Here is a 16,092-nt window from a genome sequence, read left to right as displayed (position 1 = left end):
AAGTGTGAGCCAACACCAGCTACGTAGTCATTTGAACTGAACTACCTTCTTGCCTCCAGACGGTCATGACTCTACCAGCCCTGGTGGTCCTGGAGACCCTTGCAACAGATGTGCGCACACAGCTGCGGCTCAGGTCTGATAAAGGAGTTCATTTCTACGGTGTGGTGGGCAGATTTATTTTGGGAGCAATCGGGTTGGAGATAGGTCTTCACAGTCAAAATCTGCAAAAGTCACCTAGAAGCTGCAAGCTCATGTGACCAGGGTGCTGAGCAGAGACCCAGAACTTGTCAGGGGCTTCCCCCAAGTTGCCATGCCAGGCTGGGCCACGCTGGGATTGGGAGTTCCTGGGAGCTCTGGAGTTCTGTTCTGCGGCACTGGGAACGATGTCTAGGGTCGAATTCTTTTCCTGTTTCCGAGGTTTAGCATCTGGAAAGCAAAGGAAGGGTCCTCAGAGGCTGTAAAGGAAGCAAAGGGGAAGGATATAGATGAATCGGTTGTGGGCAGGGCAAAGAACACAGGCCTTTTCAATTTCCATCTGCCCTGGACCCATCAGGAGCACCAGAAAGATGTGTTTCTGCAAAGATGAAATCCTTAAGGTCCCCATGGTCCCTGATTAGCTACTGACCATCCTTTCCCATCATACCCATTTTGTAAACAGGAAAACAGGTTTGGAGAGTGGAGATACTCCCTTCAGGCTACAGAGTAGAAAGTGTGTTTCAGCACGGCTGTTTTGCCTGGGCAGCCCCTATGCAGAGAGCCTCCTTGACATCCCTATCCTCTCAGCAGCCTCTCGGAGGTTCCTCACAGCTGAAGTGAGGCACCGTGGGGACCGCAGTCTCCACGTCTCTCCACCTGCTGCTGTCGTGTCCTACAGCCTGCTAGTCCAGGTGGTACCTTCTCATGCCAGCTTTCAATTATGAGCTCAGTGTCCCCCGGCACACATACCTCAGGTCTCCCTCACATTTGTTGGAGGCAGCTCCTATACCTTGCTAGCCATTCCCTGTGCAGTCCCTGGTGTATCTGTGGCCTCCTTGTTAATCTACCTGGTGGCTGGTTTAGACTTCCTTCTAACGGGATGTCAACCCCACCTGTGGGATTGTCTAGTGGAGACCACTGGCTACTGCTGAGCAAAGGGGTTCAGCAGATACCACAACTAATGCTGAGCTGGGGTGCTGGCACCACAACGGTGCTCCCCACAGTACTCTCTTGAAGAGTGGAGGAGAAGACACGATTTGTGGGGGACGGGAGGCACCACTGGCCTAAGCGTGGAGTCGTGAAGGCAGCAGACAAGAAGGGAGGTTAACAGCTAGGTTTAGGTTCTGCTTCTTGACCTACTGGGATTTGGAGGGATTGTGACGTTCTGATGTCGCCCTCTTGTGGCCAACATGGGGACGACGGCTGTCTGAGTCACCAGCTCACCTCCACTTATCTGACAGTCTTTGCTTTATTGAAAGTGCCTCTGTTGTCCCTTTCCAGGTTCTGCCACATTCTTGGAGTCCCCTTCTGCAACAAGAACACAGCTGTCAGGACAGATGTTCTGCTTAAATTCTCACCTCGGGCCCCTTGTGCGCACTAGAGGTAGCGCGGATGGATGCCTTGGCACGGCATGGCAGGCTGCACGCTCTCCTCTTGCCTCAGCAGGGCCCCTGCCTGCATTTCTTTGTTTCATCTTTAGTATCCTGGGGACTGAGCCCAAGGCCTCAAAGCCGCTAGGTGCTGCACCCTTGAGCCTTATCCTTGGCCCTCCCGCCTACCCAATTCCTCAATTCACCCATCACGCCCTGCAGCCACAGGGACAGCCACACCTCCCCCTGACCATCACACATCCTCCCACTGCCAATGCCTCCAACTCCATAGGCTGAGCTTTCTAGATCCTCCTTAGGAAGCTCTTCTCCTTAGAAGCTCTTCCGGTCTAAAGGGTCCTCGCAGTATCTAGCGTGTGACATCTGGAACCTTTATCACATGAAGTAACCACATAAGCTTTATGAGTATTTGAATTTCCTGCTTGAACTACTCTTTGAGAGGAACTGGGTTCATTGTGTTGGCAGATGGAGTCACAGCCTCCAGCCCTGAGTGGTGAGCAGTGACTGATAAAGGCATGTTGTATGGATGGAAGGGTGACGGATTGATGGTGGACAGGTCGATGAGTGGATAGGCGAGTGGTGGATTCATGGAGGAGTGAGTGGGAAGGTAGATAGATGAATGATGGATGATGAATGATAGACAGACAGATAGAAGAATGGATAGATAAAGCTATAGAGATGGCTCAGAGGATAAGAGCACTGGCTGCTCTTCCAGAGGTCCTAAGTTCAATTCCCAGCAATCACATGGTGGCTCACAACCATCTGTAATGAGAGCTTGTACCCTCCTCTGGCCTGTAGGCATACGTACAGACAGAACACTGTATAGGTGATAAATAAATCTTTTTAAAAAATGGATAGATAGGGTAGATGGGCAGAAGAGAGGATGGACAGAGGGATGGGTGAATGGGTAGATGCATGGATGAGAAGGGAAGATCAGAGAAAGGGATGCAAGAAAGAATGGAAGGATGGATGAAGAGATGGATGGAAGAATGGATAAGAGGGTGGATGGAAAAAGAGGTGGATGGATGGGTGGGTGGGTGAGTGCATGGATAGGAGATTGGATGGATGGATAGATGGATGGATGGATGGATGGATGTAAGAATGGATAGGTCGACGAATGAGTGGGTGTATGTATGAATTCTCATATAAATGAACAACCAGAAAGATGGATGGATGAAGGATCATCTCTTCCAATTCCCTGAGTGAGGGTAGGAGACATAGCTGTGCCCATTCCCAGATTCTGACACTAGGTTGAGGACATGGTTGCCCTGAACCCCTCTCTGGCTCACGTCTATCCTGCCCAACATCGTAATAACAGGGCTCAGCTTTATTTCTCAAGCCTAATTGCCATTTTGTTCTCTAGCTCAGCCCTGGACTTTGATATCTCCATTGCCTCTTAAATGCTTGCCTCCCTTCCTTGTGTCTTCTGCAGAGAAAGAGAGCCTTCTCCCTCTTACCTGGGTATTGCTTGTGAAGCTTCTGCCGCAGGATCCGCCCCTCTGGAAAACAAGCGGGAAGAGAAAGTTTTTAGACACTTGCTCGGGAGGCCGTGCTAGGCAGTTTCCTGTTGCAGCATTGCACAGATATTTTGACATTATTTCGAGGGTCAAAGGGGACCTGAGACCAAAAATACTCTCCTGACTGACCCTAGGAAGTGGTCAAGAGCCTGCAATTCAGTGTGTGTGCATGCATGCAGGTGTGTGTGTGTGTGTGTGTGTGTGTGTGAGAGAGAGAGAGAGAGAGAGAGAGAGAGAGAGAGAGAGAGAGCGCTTGGGAGCCATAAAAGAACAGAACATTGGGTGTCCCGCTTTACCGTTTTCTACCTTATTCTTTTGAGGCAGGGTCTTTCACTGACCCTGGAGCTAGGCTGGCAATCAGCAGTCTCTCTGGTTCCGCCTGACCCACCAGCTGTGAGGGATTTCACACCTGGCCAAACTCAGCTTTTTTTTTTTTTCAGCTCCTCATCCTTGCTCATCAAGGACTCTTACACACCGAGCCATTTATCTAGCCCCAGAAATTGATTCTCAGATGGCCCAAGAAAGCATATATGTCCATTTCTATTGAGGAAAAGGGAGGGAGAAGAAAAATGTTTTAACAGTGCTGTGTGGGAGCCGAAAAATGCAGGCCCATTTCCACCTCATCTGACTGCCAGGAGAGGGACAGGCGTAGTTGCAGGGCCTGACTCAGGAGATAACTGCTTTTGAAATTAAAATAGCTCATTCTAGTAAGTCTGTGCCATCCTGACAGGTGGTCAGGATATGCAAACATATTTCTGCTCCTTCTTTAGTAACTATGGTCACCTAGGGAATGGGGTGGCCTTCAGAATACGTGACCTAGAGCACCTTCCCTGCCTAGACAACAGAATGCTGATGATTCAATGTCTCAGAGTGATAAAGCCATTGACTGTGAGTTTTCCTTTTGTATCACGTTTGCTAAAGTCTTTTGTTACCTTGTCCCCCCCCCCTTTACGTTGGCTATAAAAGACATGGGAAAATAAACGCAGGGGAATTTCAGGATATCAGTCACCGGAATGCCCTCCCGACACGTTCTATGTTTTCTGTCTTTTTTTTTTTTTTTTTTTTTCAAGACAGGGTTTCTCTGTGGTTTTGGAGCCTGTCCTGGAACTAGCTCTTGTAGACCAGGCTGGTCTCGAACTCACAGAGATCCGCCTGCCTCTGCCTCCCAAGTGCTGGGATTAAAGGAGTGCGCCACCACCGCCCAGCTTGTCTTATTATTTTTAAGTGTCTTCATATTCTTTACTTATATTTCTTCATTTCCCATGTCCCTACCCTGGTAAGAAGTATTTTTGTCGAGGCCAGTGCTGGGCCTGGAGGTGGTCCCAGTAATGTTCCTGCAGCGTTTTTGTAAGTCTGAGATTACTCTGAATATGCAGTTTAAAAACCTTGTTTACTGTGGCATATGTCTTCTTCTATCTGCTGGGAGTTTTGCCCTAAAGGAAGGTGAGGGACTTTAAGATGACTCCAAACTCCAATATAATCACCACTAATTATCCCTAAGTGACAGCCCTGTAGTCAAAGCTGGGAGAATTTGCTTCCACCTGGGAGGCTGGAAGTACTCCTGGGGGGGGGGGGGCTCACACAGCACACGTGGATACGTGCAGGTGCAAGCACACACAGGTGCATGCTCAGGTCTATACATGCCCTTTGCAGCTGGCGGGGCAGGTCCCCAACCTGATTCCTCCCTCTTACTGTGCTCGGGCTGGAGATGGCATACACTCACTGAGCTTCAGAATCTGCCCCTACAGTGCCTACTGCATCACCCCAAGCCCCACTTTACAGATAGAAAAACTGAGGCTGTGAAAATCTATGGTGACAGAGCAAAGCCACACCCAGGAAAGAAGCAGCTGCAGATATTTCTTACATTCTGAGTCTGCACTCTTGCCTTCATTGTACTTCTTTCTCAGGCTTGGACATTGCTGTTGTGGTCTTGTTGGACGGCCTGCTCTCTCTGCTCAGCTTCCCCCAGGACATGGGTTCCTTTGGACTGGGTTCAGACTCCCTAGAACTGGTCTGAACCGGTTTGATTTACACCAGTCTTAGAAACTATAGAATCAAATGAGCAAGATCAGCGGACTACAAGGACCTTTCTGGGGCTGGGACGCAGCTCAGTTTGGAGAGTTGCTGCCTCACTACACAAAGCCCTTTGCTCCATCCCCTTGTGCATAACCTAGCATGGCCATGTGTGGTGACGGCCTGTAATCCCAGGGTAGAAGAATCAGAAACTTAGGGCCATCCTTAGCTATAGTAAGTTGAGGGTCTGGTCCAGCCTGGGCTACATGAGACCTTGTCAAAAGAGGCAGGGATTGGGGCTTCCAATATATGAAGCATCCTTAGCCCAGCTGGGGCCTCTCTGGGAGGGCATCCCTCTGTCCTGCAGCCCCTGAGGGCTGCCTGCCTTCTATGTCTGCAGGTCCGCCCCTGCTACTCCCCTCCCTGCGACCTGGCATCCAGGTATCGGCAGCCGTAAACAGGAAGATTTGTGGAGCCACAATGGTCATCATGTGTGGGGGTTAGCCTGGCTGCTCCTTACGGAACCCCAACTCGCGGCTTGATCACCCTGCTCTCAGCCTATCCCGCACCGACTGGAGCTTGTGCCTCCACTGCTTCATCCACGACCTCAGCGACAGATGACCAATGGCCAGCTGCCATCCGAGAAACAAGGATTCTCAGACAATTCAGGTTCTAGGAGGTTTGGGCCACGTTAGATGGCTCAGCAGGTAAAGGTGCCTGCTCTGTGCCCAAGCCTGAGTTTGAGTCCCAGAACCCACATAAGGGTGGAGGGCAAGCCTGGACTCCTCAAAGTTCTCACAGGCCACATATGTGGCATGCGCCTTCTCTTGCTCTGCCCTGCGTGCACACACACATACACAATAATAATAGATTTTAAACATTCAAATTCTGTGGGGTTAAAGACAGATCTAGAGACGGGCACACAAGAGCCAGTGTTCCCCAACACCTGTGACTACCTGTCTTCACTCCCAGAACTCTGCACGTATGTTCTCATCTGATCCCATGACAACATGAATTGGTCCTCATTGCACAGGGGAGGAAACTGAGGCTCAAAGAAATGAAGAGACTGACCCCCCAAGGCCAACCAGGTAGCTGACTCAGAGCTGGAGTTACAAGGAAGAGCAGGACACAGAGGGAGCAGGAAGTGAGGCTAGGGGGACTCTGAGCCAGCCTGAGGTGACAGGCAGTAGGCTGGGACAGGCCAGGGCAGACTAGGGCGGGGCCAAGGCAGACTAGGGCGGGACCAGGGCAGGCTGGGGCGGGGCCACGGTAGACTGGGGCAGGGCCAGGGAAGACTGGGAGCGGGGAAGGGGGGGGGATAAGACAGACTGGGGAGGGGCCAGGCAAAACTACGGCAGGCCAGAGCAGAGTTCAGAGCAGCAGCCTCTCTTACCTGCTTGTCGGCGCTGCTTGACGCACTGCCCATGGTTAGGTATGCCCTGGGCTGGGTCCCCTGGGCGCAGGATGTGGCACTCATAGCCTGTGGGACAGAGTAGTGGCTCTGCCCCATCCTCAGTGGTGCTGCATGCCTCTGCTGTGGAGGGACACAGGCCAGGTCTCAGATGGAAGACCTGGGGAGCAGATAGTGCACCCCATCCAGAAAGGCCAATTTCTAGCCCCACCAAGATAGATCCCAAGCCATATGTGTGTGTGTCTCTCACACGGTGCGCACATGGACACTCAGACTCCGGGACATATTTGTACATACATGTGCACCCAGAGAGACCACCTCCCACCTGCTTCCAGACTCTAAGCGGCACCTATGCCTTGTATACAGACACCCTGAGAGAGCACCTCCCACCAGCACCCAGTGCACATGTACACAGTCACCATATCCTAAACACACCATCACCCAAAAGAACCGCATGTGAATACATGTGCACGGGTATACCCTGAAACATGCACACACAGCTACAGTCACTCGTGTACACACATATCAACCCAATCAACACATATATACATGCTTTTTTTCACACATGTGCTTATATACACACACACATGCATTCAACCACATCCACAAGACCAGGTGTAGCATGCCCTGATGGACATGGTCCACACAAGGGTGTGCAAAGCCACAGGTACAGCTGCTTGCACACATGTACAGCCCGACCTCTGCAAACCCCTGGGTCTCAAGCCTGTGTGTTGTTCCTTTAAGAAATCGCCCTCCATGCCCCATTCACATAAGGATTCCTTCTTCATAGGTGGCAATAAGGCCCTTTAAGATTTTAGGGGTCCCAGATCCCCTTTCTTCTCATTCTCTGCTGAGATGGAGGCTCACTGTTAGGGAGGGCCTCGCTGTTTTTTTTTTTTTTTTTCACCCAGAACACAGAATCCAGGCTGGGTCCCCAGCCGGCATCCATGTGACCCATGGAAGCCCAGTGAGAAGGAGGGGCTGGCTCTGACTTGGGGACCCATGGCAGGTACCTTGTAACACCTCCTCAGGACCATCCAGCAGCCAGCCATTGCCACCAAGCCATCGGGGTTTGGGCTGCACCAGCCAGTCTAGAACTGACAGAGAACCGGGTAAGATGGAGGGCTTCCTGTGGCAGTTCAAAGTGACCAACCTTGAGGGAGGGGCATCTCACCTCATAGAAGAGGTGACGTTGGCTCCAGCACACTGCCCCGGGGGACATGCTACAGGCCTCCAGCATCTAGGCCACTGTCACCCTCCTGTATCCCAATCCCACAGCCAAGTGCTAAGGCTGAGAGACCTGGGTCAGCTGTCACTGTTGCCGTTATTGCTAACTGACGTAACCACCCCTGCTGACGGGAAATGAATGAATGCCTCTGTGTTCGCTGAGTGCCTTGCATGGGTCCAGAGACCACAGTACCGGGATATGGGAAGGATACGGCCCTTTGGGGCCAACTCCAAGTGGGGGACACTAGGTACAAAAAACAGTAAACCCAGATACCTGCAGCCTGTAACAGTGGGAAGGAGGGGAGGACCTGCTGGAGGAGGGGCTGCCGGCAAGGGAGCACGCTCGCAGAGGAGGATCCCAGAGTGTGAGGAAGTGAACTTTGTAGTTGTCCAGGGAAAATGTTAGGGACACCCTGTGCATGGAAGAGCTGCCTGGGGATATAACTAGGAGAGCTGCCCAGCTGGGGACATAAGGCACTGGTCAGGGATTTTAAAGGAAAGGATCAGGATTTTATTACTGTTATCTTTTGAGACAGGGCCCGCTCAGGCAGGCTCTGAACTCCTGAGAACAACCTTGAACTTCTGATCCTTCTGCCTCCACCTCCTCGAGTGCTGGGATTACAAGTGTGTACCACCACACCTGGTTTATACAGTGGTGGGAAGCAAACCCAGGGCTTTGTGCTTGCTAGGGTTACCAACAGGGCTACATTCCCACCCTGGATATAAAGACATACATGCATCTAGAATGCTTATTTGGGGGGAGGGTGTGCATGTGGAGGTGGTGAGCGTGTTCTCTCCTTTCCTCACGTGGGTTCTGGGGATTGAACTCAGGTCATCAGGCTTCGTTGCAGGTGCCCTAACCCCTCTATCCCAAACTCTCTTACAGGTTGAGCCATCCCACAGATTAGACCCCTATTTAAAGGGTGGAATCTCACAGTGGTGACGTTATCCCTGGAGTGTAATATATTCCATGCTGGGCTGGCTCCATGCATGAAGTTGAGGCAGTTGCACCCCGCAGGTATGGCGGAGTTGCAGCTGAAGGCTGCAGGTGAGCACCCAGGCTGGGCAGCAGGTAGCTCAGCACAAACACAGCTCAGCTCCTTCTCCTCCTCAGCCCAGCACTGGATCCACACGACCTCTAATCCCCTGACCCAGCTCAGCTCACCTGGTGGAGGTGGCACAGCCTCCAGGCAGGCGTAGGCACAGCCATTGTAGCAACAGCGCCTGTGTCGCGGACACTCGGAGTCGGCATGGCAGCGTGTGGCCTGGCAGGCACCTGGAGGCAGCGTCTGTGGGGGTGGTGGGCAGCGGTCTGCACGGGGCTGCCGGGGGCCTGTTGGTGTACCCTCTTCAGCCTGTGGGAGATAGTGGAAGGGCATCAACTATCAGTCCAAGCTTCCTCCCTGGGAAAACAATTATATGGGCAGAAACTGCTGTTAGGTCAGGTCAGTGACTGGAGCAGTTCTGGGGTTGACTTGCTGTTTCTTGGAGTCCCCAAAGAGATGGCTGCAAGAGGGAAGCAGAATGGAAGGAGGGTGTTTTCGGAGCGTATGCTAACACAGCCATCTACATTCTAAGTACGACCCCATGAGATAACTCTCATCTGTCTGCCTACATGTGTCTATACATATATGGGTGTACATGTCAACACACATGCAGATATGAAACATGTATATTTCTGTATAAACATATCTTTTTTTTTTTACAATCCATCAACGTGTCTAGAGCTTTAAGAACTCATAGATCACACACAGAATGTATAATCCCTAACATCTTGGATAAGTCTCACACGCTGCTAACATGGAGGTGGCAATGGCACTGGAGAACATTTGTGTGCTCTCTTTTGTTACACTAATCCAAAGCCAGGCAAAGCAGACGCCTGGTGTGGGGCGCCAGAGAGACTTGCTCTGACTCATCCAGTTCTATCCAGTTCTGCTCTGTAGTTTTGGTGACTTCAAGTCTGGGTCCTGGGAGTTAGCGACGTGACCCTTCTCCATGTGGCAACAACACAGCACCTCTCTCTTTGGGTTTTGTGATGGGACATGCACTGTGCCCAGCGTGACATTTGTCCCTGAATGGAAGCTAGCTCCCTGCCACCAGAGGCCACTCCTACAAACTAGTCTTTTGCCTGGAAGATTTCTCTGCTTCTATCTTCTGGCTGGATCACCTTCCAGCCCTCAGCATATACATCCTCCTGAAGGTGGCCTTCCTTCACTAGCAGATGCATGGATCTTTCTGGTACAGTCCTTACCCACACACCCCTTCTGTGCTGCCATCTCTGAGGCTGCAAACACCATGCACTACTGCTGATGTCCTGCAGGGGGAGTGTGGTCGCAGGCAATAAATCCTGCTTCCCCCGTTGGCATCAGAACAGGCAGTGGCTTTCGGTTTCCTATCCGAAAGCTGGCACGTAGGTGGGACCAAAAACAGGCAGGGTGGAGTCAGCTAAGATGGGGGTGCTCTGACTATAGCCTGCTTCACCCAGGAAATCTCTTCTTGCTTACACAGATTGCTCCTTCAATTCGTGAGAAGTAGGGGGCTCAGTAAGGAGCGTAAGGAGCTTGCCTCTCAAGTGTGAGTGCCTGAGTTCATTTCCCAGAACGCTTGTAAACATCCAGGCCCACTGCAAAGCGCTGGTATCCAAAGTGCTGGGGGAGGCAGAGACGGGCCAGCCTGGCCTATTTTGTGAGTTCCCTGTCTCAAAAAACAAGGTGAGAGCTGGGCAGTGGCGTTGCACGCCTTTAATGCCAGCACTCCGGAGGCAGAGGCCGCTGGATCTCTAAGTTTGAGGCTAGCCTGGTCTACAGAGTAAGTTCCAGGATAGCCAGGGCCATTATACAGAGAAATCCTGTCTCGAATAAAATAAAATAAAAACTAAAAGAACAAAACAAATAAAAAAAAAACAAACAAAACAACGAACAAACAAAAAATCAAACGTGAACAGAGCCTGAGGAACAACACCTGGGGCTGTGCTCTGATGTGCACACAAATGCACACACCCGCACCCACACCTGCACTTCTCACACATACAAACATCTACCCCACACGTACACACATCTGCCCCTCATCTCTACAGGTCTACCCATAAACATACATGCATACAACTCTCCCCCAGACACATGCAAAAATAAACAAATGAACCAAAGAAGCGGATGATAAGAGAAAGGCATTGCTTCATGGGTACGGAGAGGAAAGTCGGACGCTAGAAGTCCCTAGAGACTCAAGGGAGACCTGTGTGGGCCTTCCGACCCCTGCAGTCTTTGGTCTTCAGCATTCCGCCCCTCTCTGTCTCCAACATTTATACGCTGTCCCCAGTTGCTTGGAAACTGCCAGCGGGGGACATAAGCCCTCACCCTCCACTCCACATTCATCAACTACAGGATTAAGTGAACCAACCCTAATCCTGATCCACCATGACAGCCATGCTGGCCCCTTCAGAGGGTGACTGAGAGCCACTGGGTACTGTCAGGGGAGGTGATGGGTTTTCTTCCCAGTAGGTTCCATGTGCAGGCACCGTGGTGCCCGGGGCTCAGCAGATGGCCTCTTCTCTAACCTCCCTGGCCTCCTGTCTCTCTGGGGGGCAGCCTGAGTGAGGGATCTGCAGGTTTTATGCCCACCACTGCTGTCCCCATGGGAACACAGCCTGTTTCTCACGGTGGAGATAAGCACCTTACTCTCCTTCCTGACAACAGATGCTCCCTGGGGACTGAGAACTGAGGGGCCCTGAGTAAACAGTTTGGAAGAACACTCTGTGCCTTACAAGGTGTCACTTAGAAAAGCTCTCAACAAAGGTGCTTCCTGAGATCTGAGAGCTCAGAGAAACACAGGGTGTACTCTGCAGCCCCTCCCAGTCCCAGATTAAAGGCTTGACAGCCCCAAGGGTCAGGCCAGGACTGGCTCACCAAACCCCTCTCCTCCCCCCTCCCCCCATCTTCCCTCCCATCTTCCTACTGCGCCCTCCCCAGAAGTCCTGGTTGTCCCCTGCCAGCCGTCCACCACCTGCCTGGATGGTCACTGTGTACTCTTGCTCATGCGCAACACCCTATCCAGTCTTCTGTCACTCCTGAATGTACCTGGGTGCATGCATGTGCACGTGTGTGTACATCTGTGTATGTGTATGTGTGTCGGTATCTGTGTGTTTGTCTGGGTGTCTGTCTGTTTCTGTGTGTTCCTATCTCACTAGGCCTACACAGTCTAAAGACTAGATAGGGCTAGCTCATGATTCATATTCCAGAGGCTGCCATGATGCTACCGGTATCTCTGACTTGCATTCGTCCTGCTCTTTGCATGTGCTGTCCCCTCTCTCTGCTGCTTTCCCAACACCCTTTGCTCAGCCTTCATGTTTGAACTCAGGAGCTGGGTTGACTGTTAGGCAGACTCAAGAGGAATGGGACCAAGGCTGACAGAGTTCAGATTAAGGGCTCAAATTTAAGAATCAGATCAGTTTGGGGTTGAACCTTAGAGCTGTGGGATTGAGTCTACAGAAAAAAAAAATCACCAATTTACCCAAGACTCAGTTTTCCTCCCTTCACAATGGGCACGATAGCAGTAGTTGCTGTGGTTGTGGTAAGACCTGGCTTGTGAGGTGCCCAGCTCAGCACCCACACTGCTTCACCCCAGTTAGTAGTGACCACCACGGCTTCTACCGCGTTTGACTCTGGGTACAGGGACCTTCCTTCCCATCTGTATAACATTCTGTCAACAACTTACACCAAGGCCCTTCATCACTCCCTGCCTCCGTCCCGCACGTCACTCTCAGGGAGTGATTGGTTGGGCACCTGCAATGCCACAGGCTGAGGTGTGATGCTAAGACAGCTTCTAAAGCCGGCAGGGCTGGAGAGACGGCTCAGTGGTTAGAGCACTGGCCGCTCTTACAGAACACCAGGGTTAGATTCCCAGCACACACGGCTGCTCACAACTGTCTGTAATTCCAGTTCCAGATAATACAGCACCCTCTTCTGGCTTCGGTGGGTACTGCATGCACGTGATGCGCAGGCAAACCGCCCATAGACATAAAATCTTAAACGCAGAAAAGAAGGAAAAGAAAAATGTGTCCCTGGCCCCAGAGGCTCTGGTCCAGCTGGGCACAGAGGACATTCAGAGACAGACCTCCCCCAAAATAGTGTAGTGGGAACGTGACAACCTCACGGTGACAACCTCACTGTGGCAGAGTTCTTGGGAGAGCAGGGGAGGGGGCACGTTGCTTCTGTGCCCACACCGCTCTCTGACAATTGCTGGGCTGTTGCAGGAGGTCTTTCCGCCCCTCCAACCAATAGCTGCTGTGATACCAGCCCATTGGGGCGTGGTCTCACTCCCTTTAAAAAAGCGGCTATTTCCTCTGCTCGCTCTCTTCTCTTACGGCTCCGCTGGAGACGAGACTCCCTTCCTGGTTGTGCAGATGGCTGTTGTCTGGGATTGTAATCTGTAAGTTTTTCCCCTTTAAATAAATAACACCCTATTAATCATAACTCCAAACTGGTGTTGCCTTGTTCGTGACTTACGCCTTCACTGGGCGTGGCCTTATCTCCCTCTCACACGGGGTCTCTTGCTGGCACTGTCCCACAGTGAAGAAACCGAGGCACATGGTCACCACCCAAGGAAGCACTCAACTCAGAATCTGGGCCATCTGGTTCATGGCTGTGGCCTGAAGCAGTTCCTGACAAGCTCTTAACCCTCACCGGGGCCTGCAGCATGCCCTGCTGAAGGTGCTATTAGCCCACTTTACAGATGGGGAAACAGAGGCTCGGGACTAGAACAGGCATCTTGCTCAAGTCAATGCGGCTCTCCAGAGACAGAGGCAGATTGGATCACTCTGACTCCTCCGGAGCCTGGCTCTGAGGGTCCTTCATCTCACACACCCCAGCTTCCCCTCTCCTGAGGAACAGCCAGTTCAGGACACAGTTAGCCATCTGCCATTCTCATCCAGGTACATTCTAGAAACAGCTCATTTCCAGCCCTGTTTGTAGTCATAACCTACCCTTCTTTCCTGCCTACATTGTCACCAGCTAGAAACCAAACAAGTGCACATCAAATCCCTCACAAAAGCCAGAGGCTCAGCCAGAAAGACAGCATCCTTCAGGAGTGCGTTGGCACCCTCTTCCCATGCTATTCAGCCTTCATCTGTACCCCCACTAGGGACCATATTTTAAGGGTGTCTCCAAACACCTGCCTTGTAGAAACTCTGGGTACCACTCAGATGTCTCTCAGGTCTACATGCCAGACTCAAGTAGAATGATTCCCCTAAGCTTGGTGGCTGTGTTTAACCTGGAGAGAGATTCTAGTACCTACAGAGGTTGGCAAAACCTTTTTGGTTGATGCCACCCACAGGAAATGACCCTGCAATGGGCGTGAGAGGGAAGAATCAGGAGGTTCAAGCTCAGTGTCCTCAAACAGCTAGAAGAGGCTGGGTGGATAAGTTATAGGCATCTCAGGTTGGAACATCACACGGGCCTTGGGGGAAGGACAAGAACCAGCCACTTCCCCAAACCTGCCATGTGTTGTCACATGCAGATCGTGTGCAGAGTGAATCCCCACCACACACACACAAGGAAACTCAAGGCAGGGAACCCACAGAGACAGAGCCCTTGGGTGACTGCTGGGAGAAAGAAAGCAAATGCTCATTGGGTGTGGGTTTCCTTTATCGGGGGAGGGAAGGAGACACTTTAGAAACAGAGAGAACTGGTGACTCCATTGCCCTGTGCGTGTACACAAATACACACACATAGGTATACATACAGAGAGACACACACAGACACACACACAGATACACATACAGAGAGACACATGCAAGACATACACACATAGATAACACAAACATTCATACACACAGATACACATACAGAGAGACACACACACATAGATATACACACAGAGACACACACATATACACACATAGAAACACACACAGAGACACGCCTACACACATAGACACACACACAAACACAAGAAACACACAAACATAGCAGACATAGACACATACACATAGATACACACACTGATACACACACATAGATATGCATCCAGACAAACACAAGACACACACACAGAGTCACACCCTAAGGGTTTGTCTTGGGCCATGGATGAAGCTTAGCTGGTAGTGTGCTCGCCTAGCACGCTTAAACACCAGGGTTCAGTCCCAGCCCAGAATGAACTGGATGTGGTGCACATGCCTGCAACCCCAGCACTCAGGAGGTGGAGACAGGAAGATGAGAAATTTAAGGTCATCCTCAGTGACATAGGGAGTTTGAATCTAGCTTGGGCAATATGAGATCCTGTTTCAAAAAACTAAAAAGTAAAAATAAAAAATGTCTTATGTCATGCAAGGTACAACTCAACTTAAACATTTTTAAACAACATGAATAAAAAGAAATGCATGTTGTGGACGGGGCTCATGAGAAAGCAGAGGTCCACACAGATAAGTGATATGTGGAGGTGGATGGTATGCAGACTGTCCTCAACCCTCCAGTTCTGGGCTGTTTGGAGGGTAAATATCAGTACTGCCCCATTAGAGAGAACTGTGAAGTGACCTCCATCTAGGGAGCTGGCACCCCACCTGCAAATTTGCGCTCACCCCACTCCTCCCCTACACTCTCCACCCCTTCATTCCATAAGAGAGCTTTGCCCTTCTTTGGAATGTTCTAAAGACTTCATAGCTAGACCGATAAAAATGTCTTCCAGGTCTGGTTTGCATGGTGGAGGAAGAAAGCCAACTTTCCTTGGAGCCCCACTTGCCCTTCCTCTGGAATTCGGACGTCAGAGATCTAAAAATAAGCATCTTCCTGGCCTGTGTGCTGGGGCTCAGAGTGAGGATGCCCTGGGCCTCCACAGCAGGCCGTGGTGCTCTTCCCAGCAGGGCGCTCCGAAGATTTCAGCTGGAGCGGAGTTGCTGTCAGTTGCACACATGATGCCCCTCTAGAACTTTCCATGCCTTTCTTCATGCTCTGGGTGACACGAACACCCTCTGCCTGAGCCTATATGCTAGGGGCTCTCAGCTGGCTCTGAGGAATTCTGGGCTGGACCTCGAGACACTGCCCATCTTCACTTGGCCCAGTTCCAGCTTGGATGGACTTTCTCCCCTGATACTAAACAAGCCAGACCCACCCTAGGAGCAACCCCTCTGCTTCCTTTGTCTTCTGCAAAAGCAGCTAGTGAAAAGATAAACAAATCTCACTGATAAGAGCAACAGAGCAAAGAGTGCAGGCAAGACACCCTGAAAGCAAGCACGGAGTGGGACAGTCTCTGGGGAAGGGGACAAAGATGGTCCCTGACTACGGTCCCAGCTGTCATGGGCCCAAAGTACCGTCATAGGTTTCACACATACAGAGACAACACAGTACATGTG

General features: G+C 51.3%; 1 protein-coding gene across 3 annotated transcripts in view; it reads right to left on the bottom strand.

Moving 5' to 3' along the window:
* Window positions 1–147: 147 nt before the first annotated feature.
* Window positions 148–16,092, bottom strand: part of Wfdc1 (WAP four-disulfide core domain 1) — a 20,311-nt gene continuing 4,366 nt past the window's right edge. The window contains exons 2-7 of one of the 3 annotated variants that reach the window (XM_050165280.1): window positions 8,917–9,106; window positions 7,538–7,621; window positions 6,507–6,647; window positions 3,041–3,082; window positions 1,420–1,503; window positions 148–426 (exon numbers count right to left, since the gene is read on the bottom strand). In XM_050165280.1, the coding sequence (XP_050021237.1) occupies window positions 1,445–1,503; window positions 3,041–3,082; window positions 6,507–6,647; window positions 7,538–7,621; window positions 8,917–9,106 (516 nt within the window). In that variant the 3' untranslated portion in view covers window positions 148–426; window positions 1,420–1,444. Of the gene's footprint in view, window positions 456–1,419; window positions 1,504–3,040; window positions 3,083–6,506; window positions 6,648–7,537; window positions 7,622–8,916; window positions 9,107–16,092 lie in introns of all 3 variants that reach the window. The other 2 variants (XM_050165279.1, XM_050165281.1) reach the window with 2 other exon arrangements.

This window comes from Alexandromys fortis, unplaced genomic scaffold, assembly GCF_014885135.2.
Source record: "Alexandromys fortis isolate MF-2015 unplaced genomic scaffold, M_Fortis_MF-2015_v1.1 scaffold_165, whole genome shotgun sequence".
Taxonomy (NCBI): domain Eukaryota; kingdom Metazoa; phylum Chordata; class Mammalia; order Rodentia; family Cricetidae; genus Alexandromys; species Alexandromys fortis.
Note: the sequence above shows the minus strand (reverse complement) of the source record. Positions and strands in the feature narration are given on the sequence as shown.